The sequence below is a fragment of the Chiloscyllium plagiosum genome, unplaced genomic scaffold, assembly GCF_037043375.1.
Source record: "Chiloscyllium plagiosum isolate Xiang-an unplaced genomic scaffold, Cpla_swu_hap1 HiC_scaffold_24, whole genome shotgun sequence".
Lineage (NCBI taxonomy): Eukaryota > Metazoa > Chordata > Chondrichthyes > Orectolobiformes > Hemiscylliidae > Chiloscyllium > Chiloscyllium plagiosum.
Genome location: NW_028270162.1, coordinates 61,118,637 through 61,141,588, shown reverse-complemented (window position 1 = coordinate 61,141,588; position 22,952 = coordinate 61,118,637). Strand labels below are relative to the sequence as shown.

At 63.8% G+C, this 22,952-nt stretch overlaps 1 protein-coding gene across 2 annotated transcripts in view; it reads left to right on the top strand.

Annotated features, from left to right (window-relative positions):
* The window catches only part of ess2 (ess-2 spliceosome associated protein), a 78,904-nt gene extending 58,069 nt beyond the window's left edge, over positions 1-20,835 (top strand). The window contains exon 10 of one of the 2 annotated variants that reach the window (XM_043716170.2): positions 18,746-20,835. In XM_043716170.2, the coding sequence (XP_043572105.1) occupies positions 18,746-19,121 (376 nt within the window). In that variant the 3' untranslated portion in view covers positions 19,122-20,835. The remainder of the gene's footprint in view (positions 1-18,745) is intronic. The other variant, XM_043716171.2, reaches the window with a different exon arrangement.
* Positions 20,836-22,952: the final 2,117 nt, after the last annotated feature.

Sequence of the window (22,952 nt, the reverse complement as noted above, 5' to 3'; positions counted from 1 at the left end):
CCCCCCCCGTCTCTCTTCCCCCCCCCGTCTCTCTTCCCCCCCCCGTCTCTCTTCCCCCCCCCGTCTCTCTTCCCCCCCGTCTCTCTCTCCCACCCGTCTCTCTCCCCCCCCCGTCTCTCTCCCCCCCCGTCTCTCTCCCCCCCCGTCTCTCTCCCCCCCCGTCTCTCTCCCCCCCCGTCTCTCTCCCCCCCCGTCTCTCTCCCCCCCCCGTCTCTCTCCCCCCCCGTCTCTCTCCCCCCCCGTCTCTCTCCCCCCCGTCTCTCTCCCCCCCCGTCTCTCTCCCCCCCCGTCTCTCTCCCCCCCCGTCTCTCTCCCCCCCCGTCTCTCTCCCCCCCCGTCTCTCTCCCCCCCCGTCTCTCTCCCCCCCGTCTCTCTCCCCCCCCGTCTCTCTCCCCCCCCCTCTCTTCCCCCCCGTCTCTCTCCCCCCCCGTCTCTCTCCCCCCCGTCTCTCTCCCCTCCCGTCTCTCTCCCCCCCGTCTCTCTCCCCCCCGTCTCTCTCCCCCCCGTCTCTCTCCCCCCCGTCTCTCTCCCCCCCCGTCTCTCTCCCCCCCCGTCTCTCTCCCCCCCCGTCTCTCCCCCCCCCCCGTCTCTCCCCCCCCCCCGTCTCTCTCCCCCCCCGTCTCTCTCCCCCCCCGTCTCTCTCCCCCCCCGTCTCTCTCTCCCCCCCCGTCTCTCTCTCCCCCCCCGTCTCTCTCTCCCCCCCCGTCTCTCTCCCCCCCCCCCGCCTCTCTCCCCCCCCCCGTCTCTCTCCCCCCCCCCGTCTCTCTCCACCCCCGTCTCTCTCCACCCCCGTCTCTCTCCACCCCCGTCTCTCTCCCCCCCTGTCTCTCTCCCCCCCTGTCTCTCTCCCCCCCTGTCTCTCTCCCCCCCTGTCTCTCTCCCCCCCTGTCTCTCTCCCCCCCGTCTCTCTCCACCCCCGTCTCTCTCCCCCCCCCCCCCCGTCTCTCTCTCCCCCCCCCCCGTGTCTATCCCCCCCCCACCTCTTTCCCCCCCCCCCCGTCTCTTCCCCCCCCCCCCCGTCTCTCTCCCCCCCCCCCCCCGTCTCTCACTCCCCCCCTCGTCTCTCTCTTCCCCCCCGTCTCTCTCTTCCCCCCCCCCGTCTCTCCCTCCCCCCTCCGTCTCTCCCTCCCCCCCCCCGTCTCTCCCTCCCCCCCCGTCTCTCCCTCCCCCCCCGTCTCTCACTCCCCCCCTCGTCTCTCTCTTCCCCCCCCGTCTCTCCCTCCCCCCCCCCCGTCTCTCCCTCCCCCCCCCGTCTCTCCCTCCCCCCCCCCCCGTCTCTCCCTCCCCCCCCCCGTCTCTCCCTCCCCCCCCGTCTATCCCTCCCCCCCCCGTCTATCCCTCCCCCCCCCGTCTCTCCCTCCCCCCCCCCGTCTCTCCCTTCTCCCCCCGTCTCTCCCTTCTCCCCCCGTCTCTCCCTCCCCCCCGTCTCTCCCTCCCCCCCCGTCTCTCCCACCCCCCCGTCTCTCCCTCCCCCCCGTCTCTCCCTCCCCCCCGTCTCTCCCTCCCCCCCCGTCTATCTCTCCCCCCCCGTCTATCTCTCCGCCCCCGTCTATCTCTCTCTCCCCCCGTCTCTCTCCCCCTCCGTCTCTCTCTCCCCCTCCGTCTCTCTCTCCCCCTCCGTCTCTCTCTCCCCCTCCGTCTCTCTCTCCCCCTCCATCTCTCTCTCCCCCCCCGTCTCTCTCTCCCCCCCGTCTCTCTCTCCCCCCCGTCTCTCTCTCTCCCCCCCGTCTCTCTCTTCCCCCCCCGTCTCTCTCTTCCCCCCCGTCTCTCTCTTCCCCCCCCGTCTGTCTCTTCCCCCCCCGTCTCTCTATCCCCCCCCCCCCCGTCTCTCTCTCCCCCCCGTCTCTCTCTCCCCCCCGTCTCTCTCTCCCCCCCGTCTCTCTCTCCCCCCCGTCTCTCTCTCCCCCCCGTCTCTCTCTCCCCCCCGTCTCTCTCTCCCCCCCGTCTCTCTCTCCCCCCCGTCTCTCTCTCCCCCCCGTCTCTCTCTCCCCCCCGTCTCTCTCCCCCCCCGTCACTCTCTCCCCCCCCCCCCCGTCACTCTCCCCCCCCCCCCGTCTCTCTTCCCCCCCCCGTCTCTCTTCCCCCCCCCCGTCTCTCTCCCCCCCCCGTCTCTCTCCCCCCCCCGTCTCTCTCCCCCCCCTGTCTCTCTCCCCCCCCGTCTCTCCCCCCACCCCGTCTCCCTCTGCCACCTCCCGTCCCTCTCCCCCCCCGTCCCTCTCTCCCCCCCCCGTCCCTCTCTCCCCCCCCGTCTCTCTCTCTCTCTTCCCCCCCGTCACTCTTCCCCCCCCCCCGTCACTCTTCCCCCCCCGTCACTCTTCCCCCCCCGTCACTCTTCCCCCCCCGTCACTCTTCCCCCCCCGTCTCTCTCCCAACCCGTCTCTCTCCCCCCCCCGTCTCTCCCCCCACCCCTTCTCCCTCTGCCACCTCCCATCTCTCTCCCCCCCCCGTCTCTCTCCACCCCCCCCCCGTCTCTCTCCACCCCCCCCCCGTCACTCTTCCCCCCCCCCCCCGTCACTCTTCCCCCCCCCCGTCACTCTTCCCCCCCGTCACTCTTCCCCCCCGTCACTCTTCCCCCCCGTCTCTCTCCACCCCCGTCTCTCTCCACCCCCGTCTCTCTCCCCCCCGTCTCTCTCCCCCCCGTCTCTCTCCCCCCCGTCTCTCTCCCCCCCGTCTCTCTCCCCCCCGTCTCTGTCCCCCCCGTCTCTCTCCCCCCCGTCTCTCTCCCCCCCGTCTCTCTCCCCCCCGTCTCTCTCCCCCCTGTCTCTCTCCCCCCCGTCTCTCTTCCCCCCCCCCGTCTCTCTTCCCCCCCCCCCGTCTCTCTTCCCCCCCCCCCCGTCTCTCTTCCCCCCCCCCCGTCTCTCTTCCCCCCCGTCTCTTCCCCCCCCGTCTCTTCCCCCCACCGTCTCTCTTCCCCCCCGTCTCTTCCCCCCCCGTCTCTTCCCCCCCCCCCGTCTCTTCCCCCCCCCGTCTCTTCCCCCCCCCCGTCTCTTCCCCCCCCCCGTCTCTTCCCCCCCCGTCTCTTCCCCCCCCCGTCTCTTCCCCCCCCGTCTCTTCCCCCCCCCCGTCTCTTCCCCCCCCCCGTCTCTTCCCCCCCCCCCCGTCTCTTCCCCCCCCCCCGTCTCTTCCCCCCCCCGTCTCTTCCCCCCCCCGTCTCTTCCCCCCCCCGTCTCTTCCCCCCCCCCCCCGTCTCTTCCCCCCCCGTCTCTTTCCCCCCCCCCCGTCTCTTTCCCCCCCCGTCTCTTTCCCCCCCCCCCGTCTCTTCCCCCCCCCGTCTCTTCCCCCCCCCCGTCTCTTCCCCCCCCCGTCTCTTCCCCCCCCCCCGTCTCTTCCCCCCCCGTCTCTTTCCCCCCCCCCCGTCTCTTTCCCCCCCCGTCTCTTTCCCCCACCCCGTCTCTTTCCTCCCCCCGTCTCTTTCCTCCCCCCGTCTCTTTCCTCCCCCCGTCTCTTTCCTCCCCCCGTCTCTTTCCTCCCCCCGTCTCTTTCCTCCCCCCGTCTCTTTCCTCCCCCCGTCTCTTTCCTCCCCCCGTCTCTTTCCTCCCCCCGTCTCTTTCCTCCCCCCGTCTCTTTCCTCCCCCCGTCTCTTTCCCCCCCCGTCTCTTTCCCCCCCCGTCTCTTTCCCCCCCCGTCTCTTTCCCCCCCCGTCTCTTTCCTCCCCCCGTCTCTTTCCCCCCCCGTCTCTTTCCCCCCCCCCGTATCTTTCCCCCCCCTGTCTCTTTCCCCCCCCCCGTCTCTTTCCCCCCCCGTCTCTTTCCCCCCCCGTGTCTCTTTCCCCCCCCCCGTCTCTTTCCCCCCCCCGTCTCTTTCCCCCCCCGTCTCTTTCCCCCCCCGTCTCTTTCCCCCCCCGTCTCTTTCCCCCCCCGTCTCTTTCCCCCCCCCGTCTCTTTCCCCCCCCGTCTCTTTCCCCCCCCGTCTCTTTCCCCCCCCGTCTCTTTCCCCCCCCGTCTCTTTCCCCCCCCCGTCTCTTTCCCCCCCCCGTCTCTTTCCCCCCCCCCGTCTCTTTCCCCCCCGTCTCTTTCCCTCCCGTCTCTCTGCCCCCCCCCGTCTCTCTCCCCCCCCCGTCTCTTTCCCCCCCGTCTCTTTCCCCCCGTCTCTTTCCCCCCCGTCTCTTTCCCCCCCGTCTCTTTCCCCCCCGTCTGTTTCCCCCCCGTCTCTTTCCCCCCCGTCTCTTCCCCCCCGTCTCTTCCCCCCCCCGTCTCTTCCCCCCCGTCTCTTCCCCCCCCGTCTCTTCCCCCCCCGTCTCTTCCCCCCCCGTCTCTTCCCCCCCCCCGTCTCTTCCCCCCCCCGTCTCTTCCCACCCCGTCTCTTCCCCCCCCCGTCTCTTTCCCTCCCCGTCTCTTTCCCCCCCCGTCTCTTTCCCCCCCCGTCTCTTCCACCCCCCGTCTCTTCCACCCCCCGTCTCTTCCACCCCCCGTCTCTTTCCCCCCCCGTCTCTTTCCCCCCCCGTCTCTTTCCCCCCCCCGTCTCTCTCTCTCCCCCCCGTCTCTCTCTCTCCCCCCCGTCTCTCTCTCCCCCCCCGTCTCTCTCTCCCCCCCCTGTCTCTCTCTCCCCCCCCGTCTCTCTCTCCCCCCCCGTCTCTCTCTCCCCCCCCGTCTCTCTCTCCCCCCCCGTCTCTCTCTCCCCCCCCGTCTCTCTCTCCCCCCCCGTCTCTCTCTCCCCCCCCGTCTCTCTCTCCCCCCCCGTCTCTCTCTCCCCCCCCCGTCTCTCTCTCCCCCCCCGTCTCTCTCTCCCCCCCCGTCTCTCTCTCCCCCCCCGTCTCTCTCTCCCCCCCCGTCTCTCTCTCCCCCCCCGTCTCTCTCTCCCCCCCCGTCTCTCTCTCTCCCCCCCCCGTCTCTCTCTCTCCCCCCCCGTCTCTCTCTCCCCCCCCGTCTCTCGCTCCCCCCCCCCGTCTCTCTCTCCCCCCCCCGTCTCTTTCCCCCCCCGTCTCTCTCTCCCCCCCCCGTCTCTCTCTCCCCCCCTCGTCTCTCTCTCCCCCCCCGTCTCTCTCTCCCCTCCGTCTCTCTCTCCCCTCCGTCTCTCTTCCCCCCCCGTCTCTCTTCCCCCCCCGTCTCTCTTCCCCCCCCGTCTCTCTTCCCCCCCCGTCTCTCTTCCCCCCCCGTCTGCCCCCCCCCGTCTCTCTTCCCCCCCCCCGTCTCTCTTCCGCCCCCCGTCTCTCTTCCCCCCCGTCTCTTTTTCCCCCCCCCCGTCTCTCTTCCTCCCCCGTCTCTCTTCCTCCCCCCGTCTCTCTTCCCCCCCGTCTCTCTTCCCCCCCGTCTCTCTTCCCCCCCCGTCTCTCTTCCCCCCCCGTCTCTCTTCCCCCCCCGTCTCTCTTCCCCCCCCGTCTCTCTCCCCCCCCGTCTCTCTCCCCCCCCGTCTCTCTCCCCCCCCCGTCTCTCTCCCCCCCCCGTCTCTCTCCCCCCCCCGTCTCTCTCCCCCCCCCCCGTCTCTCTCCCCCCCCCCGTCTCTCTCCCCCCCCGTCTCTCTCCCCCCCCCCCCGTCTCTCTCCCCCCCCCGTCTCTCTCCCCCCCCCGTCTCTCTCCCCCCCCCCGTCTCTCTTCCCCCCCCCGTCTCTCTCCCCCCTCCGTCTCTCCCCCCCCCCCGTCTCTCTCTCCCCCCCCCCCCCCCCGTCTCTCTCTCCCCCCCCCGTCTCTCTCTCCCCCCCTCGTCTCTCTCTCTCCCCCCCGTCTCTCTCTCCCCTCCGTCTCTCTTCCCCCCCCCGTCTCTCTTCCCCCCCCGTCTCTCTTCCCCCCCCGTCTGCCCCCCCCGTCTCTCTTCCCCCCCCCGTCTCTCTTCCCCCCCCCGTCTCTCTTCCGCCCCCCGTCTCTCTTCGCCCCCGTCTCTTTTTCCCCCCCCCGTCTCTCTTCCTCCCCCGTCTCCCTTCCTCCCCCGTCTCTCTTCCTCCCCCGTCTCTCTTCCTCCCCCGTCTCTCTTCCCCCCCGTCTCTCCCCCCCCCCGTCTCTCCCCCCCCCCCGTCTCTCCCCCCCCCCCCGTCTCTCTCCCCCCCCCGTCTCTCTCCCCCCCCCCGTCTCTCTCCCCCCCCCGTCTCTCTCCCCCCCCCGTCTCTCTCCCCCCCGTCTCTCTCCCCCCCCCCGTCTCTCTCCCCCCCGTCTCTCTCCCCCCCCCCGTCTCTCTCCCCCCCCCCGTCTCTCTCCCCCCCCCCCGTCTCTCTCCCCCCCCCCGTCTCTCTCCCCCCCCCCGTCTCTCTCCCCCCCCCGTCTCTCTCCCCCCCCGTCTCTCTCCCCCCCTCCGTCTCTCCCCCCCCCCCGTCTCCCTCTCCCCCCCCCCCCCCCCTCCCGTCTCTCTCTCCCCCCCCCCCCCCCCGGTCTCTCTCCCCCCTCTCCCCCCCCCCCCTCTCCCCCCCCGTCTCTCTCCCCCCCCCGTCTCTCTCCCCCCCCCGTCTCTCTCCCCCCCCCGTCTCTCTCCCCCCCCCGTCTCTCTCTCCCCCCCCCCGTCTCTCTCCCCCCCCCGTCTCTCTCCCCCCCTCCGTCTCTCCCCCCCCCCGGTCTCTCTCTCCCCCCCTCCCGTCTCTCTCTCCCCCCCACCCCGTCTCTCTCTCCCCCCCACCCCGTCTCTCTCTCCCCCCCCGGTCTCTCCCCCCCCCCCACCCCCGTCTCCCTCTCCCCCCCCCCCCCTCCCGTCTCTCTCTCCCCCCCCCCCCCCCCCCCGGTCTCTCTCCCCCTCTCCCCCCCCCCCCCTCTCCCCCCCCCGTCTCTCTCCCCCCCCGTCTCTCTCCCCCCCCGTCTCTCTCCCCCCCGTCTCTCTCCCCCCCCGTCTCTCTCCCCCCCCGTCTCTCTCCCCCCCCCCCCGTCTCTCTCCCCCCCCCCGTCTCTCTCCCCCCCCCCGTCTCTCTCCCCCCCCCCCGTCTCTCTCTCCCCCCCCGTCTCTCTCTCCCCCCCGTCTCTCTCTCCCCCCCCGTCTCTTTCCCCCCCGCCGTCTCTTTCCCCCCCCCGTCTCTTCCCCCCCCCGTCTCTTCCCCCCCCCGTCTCTTCCCCCCCCCGTCTCTTCCCCCCCCCGTCTCTTCCCCCCCCGTCTCTTCCCCCCCCCGTCTCTTTCCCCCCCCGTCTCTTTCCCCCCCCCGTCTCTTCCCCCCCCCCGTCTCTTTCCCCCCCCCCCGTCTCTTTCCCCCCCCCCCGTCTCTTTCCCCCCCCGTCTCTCTCCCCCCCCCGTCTCTCTCCCCCCCCGTCTCTCTCCCCCCCCGTCTCTCTCTCTCCCCCCCCGTCTCTCTCTCTCCCCCCCCGTCTCTCTCTCTCCCCCCCGTCTCTCTCTCTCCCCCCCCGTCTCTCTCTCTCCCCCCCCGTCTCTCTCTCTCCCCCCCCGTCTCTCTCTCCCCCCCCCGTCTCTCTCTCCCCCCCGTCTCTCTCTCCCCCCCGTCTCTCTCTCCCCCCCCGTCTCTCTCTCCCCCCCCCCGTCTCTCTCTCCCCCCCTCGTCTCTCTCTCCCCCCTCGTCTCTCTCTCCCCTCCGTCTCTCTTCCCCCCCCGTCTCTCTTCCCCCCCCCGTCTCTCTTCCCCCCCCGTCTGCCCCCCCCGTCTCTCTTCCCCCCCCCGTCTCTCTTCCCCCCCCCGTCTCTCTTCCCCCCGTCTCTTTTTTCCCCCCCCCGTCTCTCTTCCTCCCCCGTCTCTCTTCCTCCCCCGTCTCTCTTCCACCCCCGTCTCTCTTCCTCCCCCGTCTCTCTTCCTCCCCCGTCTCTCTTCCCCCCTCGTCTCTCTTCCCCCCGTCTCTCTTCCCCCCCCGTCTCTCTTCCCCCCCCGTCTCTCTCCCCTCCCCGTCTCTCTCTCCCCCCCCGTCTCTCTCCCCCCCCCGTCTCTCTCCCCCCCCCCGTCTCTCTCCCCCCCCCCGTCTCTCTCCCACCCCCCGTCTCTCTCCCACCCCCCGTCTCTCTCCCCCCCCCGTCTCTCTCCCCCCCCCCCCCGTCTCTCCCCCCCCCGTCTCTCCCCCCCCCGTCTCTTCCCCCCCGTCTCTCTTCCCCCCCGTCTCTCTTCCCCCCCGTCTCTCTTCCCCCCGTCACTCTTCCCCCCCCGTCACTCTTCCCCCCCCGTCACTCTTCCCCCCCCCGTCTCTCTCCACCCCCGTCTCTCTCCACCCCCGTCTCTCTCCACCCCCGTCTCTCTCCACCCCCGTCTCTCTCCACCCCCGTCTCTCTCCACCCCCGTCTCTCTCCACCCCCGTCTCTCTCCACCCCCGTCTCTCTCCACCCCCGTCTCTCTCCACCCCCGTCTCTCTCCACCCCCGTCTCTCTCCACCCCCGTCTCTCTCCACCCCCGTCTCTCTCCACCCCGTCTCTCTCCACCCCCGTCTCTCTCCACCCCCGTCTCTCTCCACCCCCGTCTCTCTCCACCCCCGTCTCTCTCCACCCCCGTCTCTCTCCACCCCCGTCTCTCTCCACCCCCGTCTCTCTCCACCCCCGTCTCTCTCCACCCCCGTCTCTCTCCACCCCCGTCTCTCTCCACCCCCGTCTCTCTCCACCCCCGTCTCTCTCCACCCCCGTCTCTCTCCACCCCCGTCTCTCTCCACCCCCGTCTCTCTCCACCCCCGTCTCTCTCCACCCCCGTCTCTCTCCACCCCCGTCTCTCTCCACCCCCGTCTCTCTCCACCCCCGTCTCTCTCCACCCCCGTCTCTCTCCACCCCCGTCTCTCTCCACCCCCGTCTCTCTCCACCCCCGTCTCTCTCCACCCCCGTCTCTCTCCACCCCCGTCTCTCTCCACCCCCGTCTCTCTCCACCCCCGTCTCTCTCCACCCCCGTCTCTCTCCCCCCCCGTCTCTCTCCCCCCCCGTCTCTCTCCCCCCCCGTCTCTCTTCCCCCCCGTCACTCTTCCCCCCCCGTCACTCTTCCCCCCCCCGTCACTCTTCCCCCCCCGTCACTCTTCCCCCCCCCGTCTCTTCCCCCCCCCGTCTCTTCCCCCCCCTCCGTCTCTTCCCCCCCCCGTCTCTTTCCCCCCCCCCGTCTCTTTCCCCCCCCCGTCTCTTTCCCCCCCCCGTCTCTTCCCCCCCCGTCTCTTCCCCCCCCCGTCTCTTCCCCCCCCCGTCTCTTCCCCCCCCCGTCTCTTCCCCCCCCGTCTCTTCCCCCCCCGTCTCTTCCCCCCCCGTCTCTTTCCCCCCCCCGTCTCTTTCCCTCCCGTCTCTCACCCCACCGTCTCTTTCCCCCCCGTCTCTTTCCCCCCCCCCGTCTCTTTCCCCCCCCGTCTCTTTCCCCCCCCGTCTCTTTCCCCCCCGTCTCTTTCCCCCCCCGTCTCTTTCCCCCCCGTCTCTTTCCCCCCCGTCTCTTTCCCCCCCGTCTCTTTCCCCCCCGTCTCTTACCCCCCCCGTCTCTTTCCCCCCCGTCTCTTTCCCCCCCGTCTCTTTCCCCCCCGTCTCTTTCCCCCCCGTCTCTTTCCCCCCCCGTCTCTTTCCCCCCCCGTCTCTCTCTCTCCCCCCCGTCTCTCTCTCTCCCTCCCGTCTCTCTCTCCCCCCCCCGTCTCTCTCTCCCCCCCCGTCTCTCTCTCTCCCCCCCCCGTCTCTCTCTCCCCCCCCGTCTCTCTCTCCCCCCCTCGTCTCTCTCTCCCCCCTCGTCTCTCTCTCCCCCCCGTCTCTCTTCCCCCCCCGTCTCTCTTCCCCCCCCGTCTGCCCCCCCCGTCTCTCTTCCCCCCCCGTCTCTCTTCCCCCCCCCGTCTCTCTTCCCCCCCGTCTCTTTTTCCCCCCCCCGTCTCTTTTTCCCCCCCCCGTCTCTCTTCCTCCCCCGTCTCTCGTCCTCCCCCGTCTCTCTTCCTCCCCCGTCTCTCTTCCTCCCCCGTCTCTCTTCCTCCCCCGTCTCTCTTCCTCCCCCGTCTCTCTTCCTCCCCCGTCTCTCTTCCTCCCCCGTCTCTCTTCCTCCCCCGTCTCTCTTCCTCCCCCGTCTCTCTTCCTCCCCCGTCTCTCTTCCCCCCCCGTCTCTCTTCCCCCCCCGTCTCTCTTCCCCCCCCGTCTCTCTTCCCCCCCCGTCTCTCTTCCCCCCCCGTCTCTCTTCCCCCCCCGTCTCTCTTCCCCCCCCGTCTCTCTTCCCCCCCCGTCTCTCTTCCCCCCCCGTCTCTCTTCCCCCCCGTCTCTCTCCTCCCCCCCGTCTCTCTCCCCCCCCCCCGTCTCTCCCCCCCCGTCTCTCCCCCCCCCCCGTCTCTCCCCCCCCACGTCTCTCCCCCCCCCCGTCTCCCCCCCGTCTCTCTCCCCCCCCCCCGTCTCTCTCCCCCCCCCCGTCTCTCTCCCCCCCCCCGTCTCTCTCCCCCCCCCCGTCTCTCTCCCCCCCCCCGTCTCTCTCCCCCCCCGTCTCTCTCTCCCCCGCCCGTCTCTCTCTCCCCCCCCCGTCTCTTTCTCCCCCCCCCCCCGTCTCTCTCCCCCCCCAGTCTCTCTCCCCCCCCAGTCTCTCTCCCCCCCAGTCTCTCTCCCCCCCGTCTCTCTCCCCCCCCCGTCTCTCTCCCCCCCCCGTCTCTCTCCCCCCCCGTCTCTCTCCCCCCCCGTCTCTCTCCCCCCCCGTCTCTCTCCCCCCCCGTCTCTCTCCCCCCCCGTCTCTCTCCCCCCCCCGTCTCTCTCCCCCCCCCGTCTCTCTCCCCCCCCGTCTCTCTTCCCCCCGTCTCTCTTCCCCCCCGTCACTCTTCCCCCCCCCGTCACTCTTTCCCCCCCCCGTCACTCTTTCCCCCCCCCCGTCACTCTTCCCCCCCCGTCACTCTTCCCCCCCCCCGTCTCTCTCCACCCCCGTCTCTCTCCACCCCCGTCTCTCTCCACCCCCGTCTCTCTCCACCCCCGTCTCTCTCCACCCCCGTCTCTCTCCACCCCCGTCTCTCTCCACCCCCGTCTCTCTCCACCCCCGTCTCTCTCCACCCCCGTCTCTCTCCACCCCCGTCTCTCTCCACCCCCGTCTCTCTCCACCCCCGTCTCTCTCCACCCCCGTCTCTCTCCACCCCCGTCTCTCTCCACCCCCGTCTCTCTCCACCCCCGTCTCTCTCCACCCCCGTCTCTCTCCACCCCCGTCTCTCTCCACCCCCGTCTCTCTCCACCCCCGTCTCTCTCCACCCCCGTCTCTCTCCACCCCCGTCTCTCTCCACCCCCGTCTCTCTCCCCCCCCCGTCTCTCTCCCCCCCCGTCTCTCTCCCCCCCCCCGTCTCTCTCCCCCCCCCGTCTCTCTCCACCCCCGTCTCTCTCCCCCCCCGTCTCTCTCCCCCCCCGTCTCTCTCCCCCCCCGTCTCTCTCCCCCCCCGTCTCTCTCCCCCCCCCGTCTCTCTCCCCCCCCCGTCTCTCTCCCCCGCCGTCTCTCTCCCCCGCCGTCTCTCTCCCCCGCCGTCTCTCTCCCCCCCGTCTCTCTCCCCCCCGTCTCTCTCCCCCCCGTCTCTCTCCCCCCCGTCTCTCTCCCCCCCGTCTCTCTCCCCCCCGTCTCTCTCCCCCCCGTCTCTCTCCCCCCCGTCTCTCTCCCCCCCGTCTCTCTCCCCCCCGTCTCTCTCCCCCCCGTCTCTCTCCCCCCCGTCTCTCTCCCCCCCGTCTCTCTCCCCCCCGTCTCTCTCCCCCCCGTCTCTCTCCCCCCCGTCTCTCCCCCCCCGTCTCTCTCTCCCCCCCCCGTCTCTCTCTCCCCCCCGTCTCTCTCTCCCCCCCTCCCGTCTCTCTCTCCCCCCCTCGTCTCTCTCTCCCCCCTCGTCTCTCTCTCCCCCCTCGTCTCTCTTCTCCCCTCCGTCTCTCTTCCCCCCCCCCGTCTCTCTTCCCCCCCCCGTCTCTCTTCCCCCCCCGTCTCTCTTCCCCCCCCGTCTGCCCCCCCCGTCTCTCTTCCCCCCCCCCCGTCTCTCTTCCCCCCCCCCCGTCTCTCTTCCCCCCCCCCGTCTCTCTTCCCCCCCGTCTCTTTTTCCCCCCCCCCGTCTCTCTTCCTCCCCCGTCTCTCTTCCTCCCCCGTCTCTCTTCCTCCCCCGTCTCTCTTCCCCCCCCGTCTCTCTTCCCCCCCCGTCTCTCTTCCCCCCCCGTCTCTCTCCCCCCCCCCGTCTCTCTCCCCCCCCCCCCCGTCTCTCTCCCCCCCCGTCTCTCTCCCCCCCCCCGTCTCTCTCCCCCCCCCCGTCTCTCTCCCCCCCCCCGTCTCTCTCCCCCCCCCCCCGTCTCTCTCCCCCCCCCCCGTCTCTCTCTCCCCCCCGTCTCTCTCTCCCCCCCGTCTCTCTCCCCCCCCGTCTCTCTCCCCCCCGTCTCTCTCCCCCCCCCCGTCTCTCTCCCCCCCTCGTCTCTCCCCCCCCCCCGTCTCTCTCTCCCGCCCCGTCTCTCTCCCCCCCCGTCTCTCTCCCCCCCCGTCTCTCTCCCCCCCCCGTCTCTCTCCCCCCCGTCTCTCCCCCCCCCCCGTCTCTCTCCCCCCCCCCGTCTCTCTCCCCCCCCCCCCCCCGTCTCTCTCCCCCCCCCCCCCCGTCTCTCTCCCCCCCCCCCCCCCCCCGTCTCTCTCCCCCCCCCCCCCCCCCCGTCTCTCTCCCCCCCCCCCCCGGTCTCTATCCCCCCCCCCCCTCTCCCCCCCCCCCCCCGTCTCTCTCCCCCCCCCGTCTCTCTCCCCCCCCCCCCGTCTCTCTCCCCCCCCCGTCTCTCTCTCCCCCCCCCGTCTCTCCCCCCCCCCCCCCGTCTCTCTTTCCCCCCCCCCGTCTCTCTTTCCCCCCCCCCGTCTCTCTTTCCCCCCCCCGTCTCTCTTTCCGCCCCCCCCCGTCTCTCTTTCCGCCCCCCCCCGTCTCTCTTTCCCCCCCCGTCTCTTTCCCCCCCCGTCTCTTCCCCCCCCCGTCTCTTTCCCCCCCCGTCTCTTTCCCCCCACCGTCTCTTTCCTCCCACCGTCTCTTTCCCCCCCCCCCCGTCTCTATCCCCCCCCCGTCTCTATCCCCCCCCCCGTCTCTCTCCCCCCCCCCCGTCTCTCTTTCCCCCCCCCGTCTCTCTTTCCCCCCCCCGTCTCTCTTTCCCCCCCCCGTCTCTCTTTCCCCCCCCCGTCTCTTTCCCCCCCCCGTCTCTTTCCCCCCCCCCGTCTCTTTCCCCCCCCCCGTCTCTTTCCCCCCCCCGTCTCTTTCCCCCCCCCCGTCTCTTTCCCCCCCCCCCCGTCTCTTTCCCCCCCCCGTCTCTTTCCCCCCACCGTCTCTTTCCCCCCACCGTCTCTTTCCCCCCCCCCCCGTCTCTATCCCCCCCCCGTCTCTCTCCCCCCCCCCCCGTCTCTCTCTCCCCCCCGTCTCTCTCTCCCCCCCGTCTCTCTCTCCCCCCCGTCTCTCTCCCCCCCCGTGTCTCTCCCCCCCCCGTCTCTCTCCCCCCCCCCCCCCGTCTCTCTCCCCCCCCCCGTCTCTCTCCCCCCCCCGTCTCTCTCTCCCCCCCCGTCTCTCTCTCCCCCCCGTCTCTCTCTCCCCCCCGTCTCTCTCTCCCCCCCGTCTCTCTTCCCCCCCCCGTCTCTCTTCCCCCCCCCGTCTCTCTCCCCCCCCCCCGTCTCTCTCCCCCCCCCGTCTCTCTCCCCCCCCCGTCTCTCTCCCCCCCCCCGTCTCTCTCCCCCCCCGTCTCTCTCCCCCCCCGTCTCTCTCCCCCCCCCGTCTCTCTCCCCCCCCGTCTCTCTCCCCCCCCCCCCCCGTCTCTCCCCCCCCCCCGTCTCTCTCCCCCCCCGTCTCTCTCCCCCCCCCCCCGTCTCTCTCCCCCCCCCCGTCTCTCTCCCCCCCCCCCCCGTCTCTCTCCCCCCCCCCCCCCGTCTCTCTCCCCCCCCCCCCCGTCTCTCTCCCCCCCCCCCGTCTCTCTCCCCCCCCCGTGTCTCTCCCCCCCCCGTCTCTCTCCCCCCCCCCGTCTCTCTCCCCCCCCCGTCTCTCTCCCCCCCCCCCCGTCTCTCTCCCCCCCCCGTCTCTCTCCCCCCCCCCCGTCTCTCTCCCCCCCCCCCGTCTCTCTCTCCCCCCCCGTCTCTCTCTCCCCCCCCGTCTCTCTCTCCCCCCCCCGTCTCTCTCTTCCCCCCCCCCGTCTCTCTCTCCCCCCCGTCTCTCTCTCCCCCCCGTCTCTCTCTCCCCCCCGTCTCTCTCTCCCCCCCGTCTCTCTCTCCCCCCCGTCTCTCTCTCCCCCCCGTCTCTCTCTCCCCCCCGTCTCTCTCTCCCCCCCGTCTCTCTCTCCCCCCCCGTCTCTCTCTCCCCCCCCGTCTCTCTCTCCCCCCCCGTCTCTCTCTCCCCCCCCGTCTCTCTCCCACCCCCGTCTCTCTCCCACCCCCGTCTCTCTCCCACCCCCGTCTCTCTCCCCCCCCCCCGTCTCTCTCCCCCCCCCCGTCTCTCTCCCCCCCCGTCTCTCTCCCCCCCCGTCTCTCTCCCCCCCCGTCTCTCTCCCCCCCCGTCTCTTTCCCCCCCCGTCTCTTTCCCCCCCCGTCTCTTTCCCCCCCCGTCTCTTTCCCCCCCCCGTCTCTTTCCCCCCCCGTCTCTTTCCCCCCCCGTCTCTTTCCCCCCCCGTCTCTTTCCCCCCCCGTCTCTTTCCCCCCCCGTCTCTTTCCCCCCCCGTCTCTTTCCCCCCCCGTCTCTTTCCCCCCCCGTCTCTTTCCCCCCCCGTCTCTTTCCCCCCCCGTCTCTTTCCCCCCCCGTCTCTTTCCCCCCCCGTCTCTTTCCCCCCCCGTCTCTTTCCCCCCCCGTCTCTTTCCCCCCCCGTCTCTTTCCCCCCCCGTCTCTTTCCCCCCCCGTCTCTTTCCCCCCCCCGTCTCTTTCCCCCCCCCGTCTCTTTCCCCCCCGTCTCTTTCCCCCCCGTCTCTTTCCCCCCCGTCTCTTTCCCCCCCGTCTCTTTCCCCCCCGTCTCTTTCCCCCCCGTCTCTTTCCCCCCCGTCTCTTTCCCCCCCGTCTCTTTCCCTCCCGTCTCTTTCCCCCCCGTCTCTTTCCCCCCCGTCTCTTTCCCCCCCGTCTCTTTCCCCCCCGTCTCTTTCCCCCCCGTCTCTTTCCCCCCCGTCTCTTTCCCCCCCGTCTCTTTCCCCCCCGTCTCTTTCCCCCCCGTCTCTTTCCCCCCCGTCTCTTTCCCCCCCGTCTCTTTCCCCCCCGTCTCTTTCCCCCCCGTCTCTTTCCCCCCCGTCTCTTTCCCCCCCGTCTCTTTCCCCCCCGTCTCTTTCCCCCCCGTCTCTTTCCCCCCCGTCTCTTTCCCCCCCCGTCTCTTTCCCCCCCCTCTCTTTCCCCCCCGTCTCTCTCCCCCCCGTCTCTCTCTCCCCCCCCCATCTCTCTCTCCCCCCCCCGTCTCTCTCTCTCCCCCCCCCCCCGTCTCTCTCTCTCCCCCCCCCCCCGTCTCTCTCTCCCCCCCCCGTCTCTCTCTCCCCCCCCGTCTCTCTCTCCCCCCCCGTCTCTCTCTCCCCCCCCGTCTCTCTCTCCCCCCCCCGTCTCTCTCTCCCCCCCCCCCGTCTCTCTCTCCCCCCCCCGTCTCTCTCTCCCCCCCCGTCTCTCTCTCCCCCCCCGTCTCTCTCTCCCCCCCCGTCTCTCTCTCCCCCCCCGTCTCTCTCTCCCCCCCCGTCTCTCTCTCCCCCCCCGTCTCTCTCTCCCCCCCCCGTCTCTCTCTCCCCCCCCGTCTCTCTCTCCCCCCCCGTCTCTCTCTCCCCCCCCGTCTCTCTCTCTCCCCCCCCCCCGTCTCTCTCTCTCCCCCCGTCTCTCTCTCCCCCCCCGTATCTCTCTCCCCCCCCCCGTCTCTCTCTCCCCCCCCCCGTCTCTCTCCCCCCCCCCGTCTCTCTCTCCCCCCCCGTCTCTCTCTCCCCCCCCGTCTCTCTCTCCCCCCCCGTCTCTCTCTCCCCCCCCGTCTCTCTCTCCCCCCCCGTCTCTCTCTCCCCCCCCTCTCTCCTCCCCCCCCCGTCTCTCCCCCCCCGTCTCTCCCCCCCCGTCTCTCTCCCCCCCCCGTCTCTCTCCCCCTCCCCGTCTCTCTCCTCCCCCGCCCCGTCTCTCTCCCCCCCCGTCTCTCCCCCCCGCGTCTCTCTCCCCCCCCCCGTCTCTCCCCCCCCCCCGTCTCTTCCCCCCCCCGTCTCTCCCCCCCCCCCGTCTCTCTCCCCCCCCCGTCTCTCTCCCCCCCCCCCGTCTCTCTCCCACCCACCCCCGTCTATTGCTCTCCGTCTCTTCCTCCCCCACTCCCGTCTCCCTCTCCCCCCCACCCCCCCCTCCCTCTCCCCCCCACCCCCCTGTCTCCCTCTCCCCCCCACCCCGTCTCCCTTTGCCCCCTACCCTCTACCCCCACCCCCCCACCCCCCCCCCCCCCCCCCCCCCGTCTCCCTCTCCCCCCATCTGCCTGTTCTCTCTTGCTCGCTGACTCTCTCTTGATCTCGTGGTCTCTCTTTGGCCTCTCTCTCTCTCTTTTTCTGCAAACTTGGAAATATTGTATTTAATCCCCTTGTCCAAATAATTAACAAAAACATAAAATGCCAGAGAAACTCAGCAGGTAAGCAGCATCCATTGAGAGAGGAACAGAGTAAATGTTTCGAATCCCAGTGTGACTTCTTTGGGACTCCAGCATCCAAATCATTGATTGATATTATATTATGATATTAATCAGTGGCTAACAAGGGAAATCAGGATACCATAGATAACAGGGGAAATCGGGGATAGTGTTAAAACCAAAGAGGAGGCCGATAAATTGGCCAGAAAAAGCAGCAAACCTAAGGATCGGGAGAAATTTAAAATTCAGCAGAAGAAAACAAAAGATTTAATTCGGAAAGGGAAAATTGAATATGAAAGTAAAATTATAGAAAATATGAAAACTGATTGGAAAAGCTTCTATAGATATGTGAAGAGAAAATGACTGGTGAAGACAAATGTGGGTCCCTTGCAGTTAGAATCAGGTGAATTGATAATGGACACCAAAGAGATGGCAGAGCAGCTGAACAAATACTTTGGACCTGAGGGAGAACACAGCCTTCAGGAAATGCTAGGGGACAGAGTCAAAAATGAAGGAGGAACTGTAGGAAATCCTTCTTAGTCAGGAAATGGTATTGGAGAAATTGATGGGATTAAAACTTGCTTAGTCCCTGGGACCTGTTGCTCTGCATCACAGAGTACTTAAGGAAGTGGTCCTCAATGTCAGATGCATTGGTGATCATTTTCCAGCATTCTGTAGACTCTGGAAGAATTCCAATTGACTGGAGGGTAGCTAATGTGACATCACTTGTTAAAAAAGGAGAGGAGGAAATGGGGAATTATAGGCAGGTTAGCCTGACCTTGAAGGTGGGGAAAATGCTGGAGTCAATTATGAAGGATGTAAAACTGAGCATTTGAGGCAGTGACAGAATCGGCCCAACTCGGCATGGAAATCACTAAAGGGAAGTCATGCTTGGCATATCTTCTGGAATGTTTTGAGGTTGTGACCAGTAGAGTGGACAAGGGGAAATCAGTAGGTGTTGTTATCTGGACTTTCACGAGGCTTTTGACAAGGTTTCGCACAGAGATTAGTGAGGAAAATTAAAGCTCATGGTATCAGAGGTAATGTATTGATATGGATAGAGAACTGGTTGGCAGACAGGAAGCAGAGAGTTGGAATAAACTGGTCATTTTCGGAGTGGCAGGCAAGAGGGGTACCGCAGGGTTCAGTGGTGGGACCTCAGCTGTTCAAAATATACATTAACAATTTGGATGAAGGAATTGAACGCAATATCTCCAAATTGCAGATGACATTAAGCTGGGTGGCAGCGTGTGGTGTGAGGAGGATGGTAAGAGGCTGCAGGTTGGACAGACTGGCTGAGTGGGTAAATACTAGGCAAAAGCAAAATGTGGATAAATGTGAGGTTATCCACTTCGGTCGCAAAAACAGGAAGGCAGATTATAATCTAAATGGCGGCAGATTATTATCTGAATGGCAGCAGTTTAAGAGAAGGTGAGGTGCAACGAGACCTGGGTGTCATGGTGGAACAGGCGCTGAAGGTTGGTACGTAGGTGCAGCAGGCAGTGAGGAAAGCTAATGGCATGCCGGCCTTCATAGCAAGAGGATTTTAGTATCGAAGTAAGGATGTCTTGCTGCAGTTATACAAGACCATACCTTGAGTATTGTGTGCAGTTTTGGTCTCCGAGTCTGAGGAAGGACATTCTTACTATTGAGGGAGCCCAGCGACGGGTCACCAGACTGATTGCTGGGATGGCAGAACTGACATATGAGGAAAGACTGGATTGAATGGGCTTTTACTCACTGGAATTTAGAAAATGAGGGGGGATCTCATAGAAACATATAAAACCCTGATGGGACTGGACAGGCTAGATGCGGGAAGAATGTTCCTGATATTGGGGAAGCCCAGAATTAGCGGTTACGGTCTAAGAATAAGGGGTAAACGATTCAGGATGAAGAAGATGAGGAAGAATTGTTGTGAACCTGTGGAATTCTCTCCCACTGGAAGCTGTTGGAGCCGGTTCATTGGATATATTCAAGAAGGAGCTGGACATGGCCCTCGTGGCTAAAGGGATCAAGGGGTAGGCGGAGAGGGCAGAAATGGAATACTGAGATTGCATGATCGTATTGAATGGTGGTGCAGGCTCGAAGAGCCAAAAGGCCTACTCCTGCATCTATTTTCTCTATTTCTCAATTCATGCCAGTATACCTCCATCACAAGCTCCAGTCCCCACCCTCAACCACCAGTCAATGCACACCAGTTTAGTTTACTGACCCCTTATCAAAACCCTACTGAAAATTGTTTACCTCAGGGAGTGGTTTGATGAGGACAATTTCTGGTCCTCGTTCATAAAGCAGCATGCATGTGATCGATAGGACTGCCTCAGGTGGAAAGTGAAATGTATGAATAGTAATGATTGGATTGTTTTTTTTTCATGTAAGCTTTAGTCTTTGAGCTCATGGATATGTTTTTCTTTCTCTCTTTCTCCCAGTCTTTCTCCGCATGGAATCAGCCCTGTGATGTCACCAGCCTTGCAGCGTCTTGTCAATCGGACCTCCAGCAAGTACACGGACAGAGCTTTACGTGCTAGTTACACCCCATCACCGGCTCCCAAACAAACACCACGTTGCAAAATACCATGTGTTGGTATAACACCTAATGCCCTTGGTGTCTTGCACACCCCGAGCAGCCAGGACCCCACCTCCATCACTGATAACCTACTGCAGCTGCCTAAAAGGAAGAAAGTTGCTGAGCATGTTCCTCCACAACCCAGCACCTCACTGACCCTTCAACTCACAAGAGCTGATTATGATGAGTTTGGAAATCTGAAATATGTCGCAAAGATAAGAGGAATGTTTGAGAAGTAAAGACTATTTCATGTGTATTCACATTCATACTGAGTTACAAATACAATTTCCCCACCAAAGGACGCTTTCTGATTCAACAAACTTGGTCGTTGTGCAACTCACAGTTCCTGTTGATTTCAACTCTGTCTTTGCCAGCTCGTCCATAATTTGTGAGCTTGTAACCTCTCTGACACTGAGTAATGATGTCTGAGGAATAAATAATTTGTGTATCCCACGGTGAGGTTTGCAGTGCATGGCTGTTCAACTACATGCTTCAGATGATCCAGCGCCACCACTGCTTCAGCTTCTTGGTGTCTGCAGTATAACTGCAGTTAGGACTCTGGAAACTATTTCCATGATTTATTAACATCAGTGTTCACTTGTCTCCTGTGAACTCCAAACAAACTTGCTCAACCCATCACTGTCAGCCTTGAACTTGGAGGTGACAGCAGCTGAGCTCTTTTCAAATTGAAGCTGTGTATTCCATCGAGTGGTTTTGGTTTGAAAAAATGGGCAAATTGGACATTACTTTCTTGAAAATCCCAACTTACCCTGGGCCATCTGTGCAAATCATCATCCAGAACATGTGCAACATCTGTCAGAGCTCCCTCCCCTTCTCCTTCTGCATCCTCCCCTCCCCTTTGGCTCCTTGCTTACCTCCATCGGCCTCCCTTCCTCTCTTCAGTCACTCTTTCCTTCTCCTCCCCTCCTGCCACCTCTCCACTCTCCTGTCCTCTCCTTAGTCAACCCTCCCCTCTCCTCTTCTGCCACCCCTCCCCTCCTCTCCTCCTCAGAGCCCCTCTCCTCTCTTCCTTCTCTGTCATCCCTCCCCTCTCTTCTACTCCTCCTCCATCATCCCTCCCTCTATCCTCCTCCTCCTCTGTCATCGCTCTCCTCTCCTGTCCTCCTCCTCCTTCACCCCACACCCTCCTCCGTCACACTCGCCATCCCAACTTTTTTCTTCTCCCTTCCCCTCTCTGTCACATATCTTCTTATCCATGCCCTGTCTCTTTGCCCCCCTCATCCTTCCACCTATGCCCTCTCCTACCCCCTCTATATCTCTCTCTTTATCTGTTTCTCCCCTCTATCTGTGTCTTTTTCCTTCTCTTTACCCCTGTATATGTCTGTTTCTCTCTCTTTCCCTCTGTATCTCTCTCTTTGTCCCTCCATATGTCTCTCTCTGTCCCTCCATGTCTGTCTTTCTCTCTCTCCATATATCTATGTTTTAATCCCTGTTCTGTCTCCTCCACCCCACAACTCTTCTCTCCCCCCACCCCAGCCCCCAAACACCACTGTTGTTCTCCCCACACCCTGACTCTGCTGTTCCTGTTCCACACCTCCTGTCTCTCTCTGTTGATGCCACGATGCTTGTTGTCCTCCAACCTCCTTGGGCATTCCTTTGCTCCTGCTAGGCAATGAGTTGTGATTGGTGATGCCTTTGTAACACTTCAAGCGAACTGCAGGGTGGAGGCAGCCCTTGGTCAGGCTGGATGTTAGGGTTCGATGTCACTCTAAGCCTTGTCTGTCAACTGAATGACAACTCACTCTATAGTCCTGTGTGGATTTGCATTTTTTATGAAGGTATCTTTACTATCGTAGGTGCCCCGGGCACCAGGTAAGGGCACAATCCATCGCAGCACAATATGGTTTGATAATTTCTATTATTTTTGTCAATTAATACAGTAATTTTTGTCCTTGTAATAAATGCTCCAAAAGTAAATGCTGAAAAAAACAATGCATCTCCATTGCATTTTTTTTTAAATTAAAGGTAAAGGTTTTCAAATTCGAAACCATGTGGTAGTACTGTGAGGAGCAGGGACTACAGAGAAGAAGGAAGGAGATATGAAATTTAATTTGGATTTATTAAACATTAAATGAAATAGATTGCAATGTAAACTTTTTTCATGAGAAAGTTGCAGAGTTTTTGAGTGTCCTTTTGGGCTGTGTGCAGTGCACTTTGCTATCCCCATAATCTTTGAGAGCATGCATCCAAGCAGGCTAAGATATTGGAATCATCTGTAGGCAAGGGAGGCAGGTTTTTCTCTCTCAAGGGCATTGGGTTTTTTTAATTCAAGATGGCAGACTTCATGCTTATTACCCAGTGCCAACCACAATTGTCCAAACTGACTAAGTTCAGTTTCACTGTTTGTCCCCAGTGAGATTCAAAGTCAGCACCTGTGGCTTTATCATCCAGACCCAGCAGCACTGAGTTCCCATAAACTGAATGACCAAGATTTGAGGCAGACAATGAATGAGATACTGAGAAAGGAAAGGACTAAAGATCTGCTAGTAGTTTTATGGGATTAGCAGGAATGTTCAGATCAGAAGGTGCAGATAATGCCAATGACAGAAGACTCTAGATCTGTCTTTGTCCTGATGAAGCAATGTTATAACTGAACATGGCTGCTAAGGAGCATGAACTCTTGAAGAGCTGGACAACAGATTGCCAGACTGTCATTCCTAACCTCACTTTTCATTTTATATCATCCTCATTAACCAGACTTCCGTTCCCCAATCTGAATTTGTTTCTCCTGTTTCAGGTGCTGATTGACTGACCCATGTGTTATTCACAGGTCCTAGCTCTTTGCTTTCATCACTCTGTGCTGTAATAAAAGCAGCAACAACAATTTGTAAATAGAGAAAAAACACGTGTTTACATTATGCCTTTCATGGCCACTTAACATCTCCAAGTGCTGTTTAACCAGTAAATTATTTTCAAAGTATCATCACTGTTGTATAGCTCCCACAAACAGCAATGATATCATTCCCAGATAATCTTTTTTGTGATGTTGATTGAGGGGTAAATATTAGTTAGGGCATGGAGATAACTCCTTTGCTTTGAATTTTCAAAAAATATTTTTTGTTTGGATGTGAAAAGTCAATCACATTACTGTGGCTCTGGAGCCACATGTAGGCTAGAACAGGTAAGAATGGCAGATTTCTTTCCCTGAAGAACATTACTGAGTCAGATGGTTTTTATGACATGGTTGCTGTCAATCCAGTTTTTGACTACAGATTTTTATTGAATTCAAATTTCACTATTTGCCAGGGTGGGATTCAAGACCATGTCCCCAGAACATCAGCCTGGCGTTCTGAATTACAAGTCCAGCAACATTACTACCCTGCCACTGTCCTCCCCATCTTTAAAAGGCTACCATGAGATCTTCTACGGGCACCAAAGAGATGGACAAGACTTCTCTTTAGTGCCTTATCTGAAAAATAGCACTTCTGACAGTACAGCATTCTTTCAGTACTGTTTTGGAAAGTGAGCCTCAATTACTTTACATTGATATGCTATTTAGAGATGCTGTGAAGCAGTTTTACAAACCCAGTATGACATCAAGCTATATCTATATTAGTGCAGGTGACCAAAATAGAGATGTTTTAAAGGCGCATCTTAAGCGAGGAAATTAACTAATGAGATTCAAAGAGGTGGATTCCAAAGCTTGGGGCCCAGGCAAATAAAAGTAAAACCACTAATATTGAAATGATTAACGTAGAAGCATCCAGAATTGGGGGAGAGCAGAGACCTTGCAGTAGAGTTCGCTGCAAAGCCGGAGGTGATTTTGGGAAAGGGGTGGGTGTATTGGCGGTGTGAATGCCTGAAGCTGTGCAGATATTTTAAAACCAAGATGAGAATTTTAAAATCAGGATCTAATGTAGTCAGTAAGTGCAGGGGTCACCTTTCCATATCATATTGCAAACACTGCTATAGTCTCACTCTAAATATTAGAGGTTCATCAGTTTCTTCCTGGTTCTTTATTAGATTTCTTTTATAAGCAGTAAAACAGATGACTGGTTCAGAAGTTGGTTGTTTTTACAGGGTACTTGAACTCTTGTCTCTCCTGATAT